We start from the raw sequence: 6986 nt of genomic DNA on the forward strand, positions 1-6986 counted from the left end.
TACTTTCATAACACTACTAAGATGGAAGATAAAAGAAAATGCATTTAGGAAGTAATATATTCTATATGTAGAACTCATAGGGTGAAATACGTAGAAAATAATTTTTATTATACAAGCCTTCTTACAATTTCTCAAACACATACACAAACATATGGTTGTGTATCTAACAAGAAAAATTAGTTACTACAAAGTAGGCACAATACAACAATCTAACACACTCAAGCTTGTATGTTGTGGAGATGATAATAGAAAACATCATTAACCTCCTTAACTTTTCAAATACATGTGAGAATGGAGACTATGCAAAGCCTATTGACCTAGTTATTTATTGAATGCTTTAAGAATGGAAACAAAGTTTATCATGTTTCTATCACTAACACCAAAATTATTTCTTTTCAACATGCCACTTACTTTTGTGACATTAGATTTGATTTGTTCTCCTTCTTCTATCATGAAAACTTTAATTGCATTGACAATGTCCTCCTTAGTAAAATATCCATCATCTTCATCTCTACTAACTCCTACTCCCATCTTGAGGCCTTGCACAAGCTTCGCATTCAGCCCTTCCTCAAAATTCATTGGAAGGGTTATGAGTGGCACCCTGAACATTAGGCCTGTTGTAATCGCACTCCATCCACAATGGGTTAAAAGGGCTCCAACAGAGACATGATTCAAAATGTATGATTCTGGGACCCACTTTGTCACCATCAATCCCTTCTCCTACAAAACAATTTAAACAATTAGAATAGATCTTCCAACACAATATATTCTTGTTACTCTATGAAATAAAAATGGATTATTATTCTTTGAATATAAGAAAATCACATGCAACTCTTGGAAACTTCAAAATTGGCATGCTTGATACACTTACAAGATTGACATGGAGATTTCATGACATACAAATTTAGATCAAAGCAAATTCAAATAGCTAAAGTTAACTAATTATTTTCAAATGTTATTTCTTTCTTAGTGTGTGACTCTAGAGGTTGTCCAATTTATGCTAGCATAAATAATTACAAAATTTCTTCAAACACAACATATTCTTTCCATTTTATGAAATAAAACAAGATTGTTCTTTTATGAACATATGAGTCTTTGAGATCTCAAATTGACGTGTTTCATTCTCTTAATAAATTGACATTGAGATTTCATGACATATACAAATTTAGATAGAGGCAACTCAAATAGCTAAAGTTAACTATTTATTTTGAAGGTTTATCTCTTCCTTAGTGTGTAATACTAGAGGCCGTGGAATTCAGAGTGGCTTAAACATCATAAATTAAGACTTGATTCATAGGTTAAAATCGTTTGATTGGCAAAATTGATTTATTTCTCAAATAGTAATATCTTCCTCAGTGTGTGATGTTTAAGAGTGATCCAGTGATTTATTTTTCTAAAAGTTAATTTCTTCCTTGGTGTATGATGTTTAAGATTGGTCCAGTGAGAATGACTTATTAAATAGTCAAAATTGATTTATTTTCAGAAACTCATTTTCTTTTCTAATGTGTGATGCCTGATATTTAGAAGTTACCACTGAGACCAACTAAAAGTATTAAATAGTTAAAATTGACAAATGAATAAGGAACAATATACCCCTAATTGATCTCTGAACCCTTGCGGCAGATCGTTTCCAGCAGGCAGAAACCAGAGGAACGGCGCGTTGCTCTCTCGTAGTCCCATTGCAATTGTGTCGAGCTGCTGGCGGGTGAAGACGCACTCGCTGCCGAAAGACAAGACCACAACGGAAGCGGCGGGCTGCGTATCGAGCCACTGCAAGCAAATGTCATCAACGCTTGGTGGCGATAGTCTAGGCACGAGTATTCCAACGGGGAAAACCGGCCGTTTCACGAGGCTCTGCAAATACTCCACGTAAACTCCTTCGACCTCCAAACAAGTATTGCACGCCACCGCCCAACTCTCCCGCATGGAAACGCTGGACCTCTCGGCGACGCTAAGCCCTCCATCACGCTTACCATACATCAGCTCCGTTGCCTTCCGCGCCTCGAACAACGCGAGGTGAACATTGGGCGAAGGGAATCCTGGCGGAGATACGGTGAGATCCTCCGCGCTAGGGTTTCCCGACGTGATGTCATGGTGACCTTGGAGAAAACTGAAACTGGCCACTCCCGATGGGAGGAACAAAATGGGGACGACGAGATTGTGCATCTTGGCAGCCACGCGTGGAACCCAGTGCTGCAGGCAATCGTACATCACAAAGTCCGGTGACAGCTTTTGTAAGAGCTCTTCGAAGGGCTTCTCCAATTGGTCCATGGCGACTGTGAGCAAAGGCAGCAGCACGACGGATGACTCGATGCCCGTTGGCAGCCTCTGCACGGCGGGCATCGCCAACTCTACCAGTTCTATTCCAGCTGTATCGGACACCTCGGGTTTGATTCGTTTCATGGTGAGTGCAGTTGAGACAATGAAGATGTTAAGGCCGTGAATGGCTAGGCTTTTGGCAAGCTCAACGAAGGGCATTATGTGACGGTGGAGAAGCTCGGCAGAAGGCATTGTGTGACCGTGGATGTGCCCAGGAAATATGACCGCACTAAGGTGTCTCTGCATTTCCTCCGCCATTGTTGGTGGGCCTCAAGTTTTTGAGCTTACAAAGTACAAGCACTCTTCTTTTAGCATGCTTTTATGGGCATTTATTGACATTTTTACTCGAATCATGCTAAACGTCTTCCATGTGGCTTAGCCAGGAAAGATGTCTAGCAGTCGTTCCCAATAGCTACCCTTCCAAATAATTGAGGAGTCTTGCACAAGTCTTCCTTGGTAAATATTGCATGTGCGTTGTTCACTATTTTAACATGTGCTTATGTCAATTTGTTTTTGCAATTTGATTTGTATAGGTCAAGAGATTTTTTTCCATGTTGGGTTGAAATATCTCTGTCTGTGTTAAGTGTTAGAATTGTATGGTTACTCTTAAATATTATACTAAGGAAGAAATTAAGCTTCAAAAAACAAATCATTTTTTCACTATTTAACATTTCTAGCTTAGAAATCAAATGTTAGTGTATGATATTTAAGAGAATTTTATTTCTGTAAGTTATTTGTTGAAATGTCCCAGACAACACTAGGAGGTCTAATGATGGCTAGTTGTGGATCCTCTCTAATTAGCATGCATAAAAAGTTTAGAAGAATAATATCACGTAGTATTAATAGTTGATTAGAAATGTAGTAATAGTTGATATATTTTTAACTTTCTTGTTGTTAATTGGTCCGTTTGTACAAGATGGTAGTATTTTTTTTGGTGAGTTAGGAGGTGAACACAACAACTTAGCTAGGAAAGATGTCTAGCTATCCTTCCCAATATCTACCCTTCAAAATAATAAATCTCAAAAGACCTGCACAAGTCTCGCACAAGTCTCCGTTGGTAAATATTGAATGTGTCTTGTTCACCATTTTCCCATTTGCTTAGATCAATTTGGTTTTGCAATTTTATTTATATAGGTTAACAGATTTTTATTTCTCTAAGTTGTAGGTCAAGATGTCTTCATCTGTGCGAAGTGTTTGAATTGTCAGAATAATCTTAAACATCATATACTAAGAAAAAGAGGAACCTTCGAAAAATAAGTCAAATTTAACTCTCTAACATTTTTCATCTAAAAATAAACCATTAAAAATGATGTTTAAATGATCTGAATTGTTATAATTCCATTTTATCCTATTTTTTTCCCACATTAACCTGTTTTTGTTATACGTATATCAAACTTTCTTGCATTGCACGTTGTCCTTGCTAAGTCTGTTTCCCCTTATTATATTGAGTCTTCAAACTTCGTCACTCCAAAATGTTCTTTTTAAATCCCCAACCCTACTGTTGACTATGCTAACAGCTATGCAAGTGGTTGAAAGTTTGGACTCTAATGCACTTGTGTCTGACAATACATGGCAGAACATCTAAACAGAAACTTGGCTAAGGTCGATAGATATTCTAGTTGTATTTGCTTATTGCGATTAATAGAATGTCTTAAATTTTTTTGGGCGAAATTACAAAAAAGTAAAAATATAAATGAACGAAAAGAGAATTTGCATTGGTTCGTAATATCTACATACAAGTTTAACAGTTTTTCTTGTCAAAATTCATCTAATCAATTCCAACGACTTGAAAATTAAATTAACCACCAGTCTTCATGCTTTTCTTAGTATAGGACAATATGTTGAATTCAAAAATATAATGTATTACTTTACATAAAAGACATAGCAGCTATGTAGTTATTTTCTTATTTCAGATGTAATATATAATATATATATATTTTAGGAATTTCAAATAATAAATTTCTTTTAAAAATTGTATTTGTAAAAAGTATTAATTTCATTTTCAATTGGTTAAAGTGAATTTATTTTGTAATTATTATTTGTTTTAAAATTTTTCTTTAAGATGGACAAGAATTAAATTATTTATATTAAATTTGTATGGATTTTCTTTTTTATTATTGAAGCTGCTAAGTAGACCTTAGCAAATATGAATTATATAAATTTTATTTTTTTAAATACAATAGATCATATATTTATTATAAAAATATTAGAATATAAAGTTCAAGAATATAATTAAATTTGCATAATATGAATCATAATTTTAAACTAAGGCAAATCCAACTTCTCCTCTACATGTTCCATGGTGTCAATAATAAATGACTAAATTTAACCAAAAGTAACATTGTGATATTCTATCAGGATTTAACATTGTAGTTTTTGAGTCAAAATCATTGACCCATATATCATGAGTAGTGATTCACACGTGAATCCATCTCTCATGAGAATAAATGGAACACTTAGCACTCATTGGATCTTGTTTTGGGTTCACTAGGATTTTTTGTGGTCGAAATTTCAAGTTACCTTGGTAGGAACCTGATATCCTTAGCTCTTATTGTTGATGCACTATTTTATTCATTGTCGGTAATGGTTATAATAAGTTTTATGAAAAAGGAGTTGGATGCCTTTTCATTAGGGTGCTCACCTAGATCCAATGAGTGCTAAGTGTTCCATTTATTCTCATGAGAAATGGATTCATATGTGAATCACCACTCATGATATATGGGTCAATGAGTTTGACTCAAAAAGTATAGAGTTAAATCTGGTAGCAATATCACAATTTTACTTGTTGTGGAAAATATCTCCTACTTATCAAAAGTAACATGTTTTAAACTAATCAATAGATATTTGATGCCACTCTATGCTAGTTCCCAAAACAATATGCAAAAGAGAGAATTAAAAGTATCAAATAAGAGTCTTAAATTTCTAGATAACACTTGCACACTCTCAACTCTAAATTATTTTAAAAAATAAATTCATGCATTAATATAAATATTATATATATATATATATATATATATATATATATATTGGCAAAACATTATATTTATATTAATAATAACTGGTTCAAAATAGATCCCATAAAAAAGAACCATAAAAGAAAAACTTTGGTCATTGTTTGATACAAAAAACATAGAGAAGAAGAAATATTGCATCAAGATTGACTATCTATCAACACTAATGAATATTGTCCTAGAGATTCCCAAATCGAGAATATAGTGATTACAAAGAGACCAAAACTCATATGAATACAATTCATTGTTTGGTGCTAGAGACAAAACCAAGAGCTCAGCCAAAAACTATTATAAAGATTACCATCACTAATCTACATCCAAAACGCCAATTGAGACCATGATATTAGAAAGACATCTAATGCACGTGAAATTAGAGACCTTGACCTACATACATTATCTCAAAAGAACAAGTGAGATCCATAAAGGAAAAAAACATGCAAAATCATAGAGAAGTTGTGATTTACTATCAAATAGAATATGAGAAGGACTCAACCTTATTCTAAATATATTCTTTTGTCACAATATTAACCAAGTTGGGGAGATCAAGGAGGTTAAGTGGGGAGAGAAAAGAGTTAATATAGTACCCAAATTAATGAGATAGTCAGTTAAAAACATTGCCTTCTCTATAAGTATGCATGATGTAAAATTCAGAGATTGAATCAAGAAGAGACCATACTTGATGTTTAATACATGCATTAATAATAATGGATGAATCCCCTTCAACGTGAAAGCGATTTTGCAAGTTCAAAACCAAAAAAAGGGGCCAAGGCCTCAGCTTTGTTATTAGTACACTGAGGGAGTAAAGATGATTTCACTTCAATCACATGACCTTTAAAATCTCCAATGACTATACCATAGCTAGAGTTGCCTGGATTTCCTCTAGAGGTCTCATCAAAATTGAGTTTGAAATAACTCTCACTTGGAGGAATCCACAATTCTCTAGACTTTTGTCTCCAATACTCTTCTTCTCACTTACATAATTCAGATCACTCCTCTTCCAAATTCTTCTATCTTGAATGCATGTAAAAATTTAAACCATGGAGTAAAATATTCTCATTAATCTTGGCCAGATTTTCTTCTACTACCATTTTCTCCTCAAAAATATTTTTAAAAATAGGTTTATTCTAGATCTTGATAAGCCCTTTCACATACTGCATTTTCTTGTGAAACTGAAACATTTTGTTTCCTGGCTCTAATGGAGCATCCTTCCATTGTTGTTTTAAGAAGCCATCAAAGTGGGGATGATGATACCATACACTTTAAAACAAAGATGGTCTAGAAAACCTAGTAAGAAGAGAATATGATGGACAAATGAACAATTAAATAGGGAAATGGCTAGATTTTGAATATGGTAGTATATCAAATTGGATAGTATAATTTTCCAATTTCCAACATTGTGAACACAAGAATCTATCCAATCTAACTGCAATATAGTTGAACCCAACTCTTCTATTACTCCAAGTGAAAGATCCAGCTTGTGGGGGAACATCAAATAGAGCATTATTTTCAAAAAGTCATTAAAGTCCTAGGTAGCTCTAGGAGGGGAATAATACCTCCACACATATCCCTGGGATGAAGAATGACATTAAATTCACCACCAATAATAAATTTGGCACCTACTGATTACTGGATAAAACCTATAAGAGTACACCATAA

The 6986-nt window shown here is 34.0% G+C and overlaps 1 protein-coding gene across 1 annotated transcript; it reads right to left on the reverse strand.

The window, feature by feature from the left end:
* Nucleotides 1–291: 291 nt before the first annotated feature.
* LOC149560210 (cyanidin-3-O-glucoside 2-O-glucuronosyltransferase-like) lies at nucleotides 292–2592 on the reverse strand. The gene is made up of 2 exons (XM_089823575.1): nucleotides 1594–2592; nucleotides 292–720 (listed from the first exon to the last, which is right to left on the reverse strand). The coding sequence occupies exons 1-2, from the start codon at nucleotides 2575–2577 to the stop codon at nucleotides 322–324; spliced, it is 1383 nt and encodes a 460-aa protein (XP_089679701.1). The 5' UTR covers nucleotides 2578–2592; the 3' UTR covers nucleotides 292–321.
* Nucleotides 2593–6986: the final 4394 nt, after the last annotated feature.

The sequence above is a fragment of the Cupressus sempervirens genome, chromosome 4 (genome assembly GCF_028749045.1).
Source record: "Cupressus sempervirens isolate cs-2001-9-10 chromosome 4, ASM2874904v1, whole genome shotgun sequence".
Lineage (NCBI taxonomy): Eukaryota > Viridiplantae > Streptophyta > Pinopsida > Cupressales > Cupressaceae > Cupressus > Cupressus sempervirens.

Coding starts and splice junctions, on each gene's coding strand:
- LOC149560210 (XM_089823575.1), bottom strand. CDS start 2,577: ATGGCGGAGGAAATGCAGAGACACCTTAGTGCGGTCATATTTCCTGGG. Junction 721..1,593: donor GGTTCAGAGATCAATTAGGG/GTATATTGTTCC, acceptor ATTGTTTTGTAG/GAGAAGGGATTGATGGTGAC.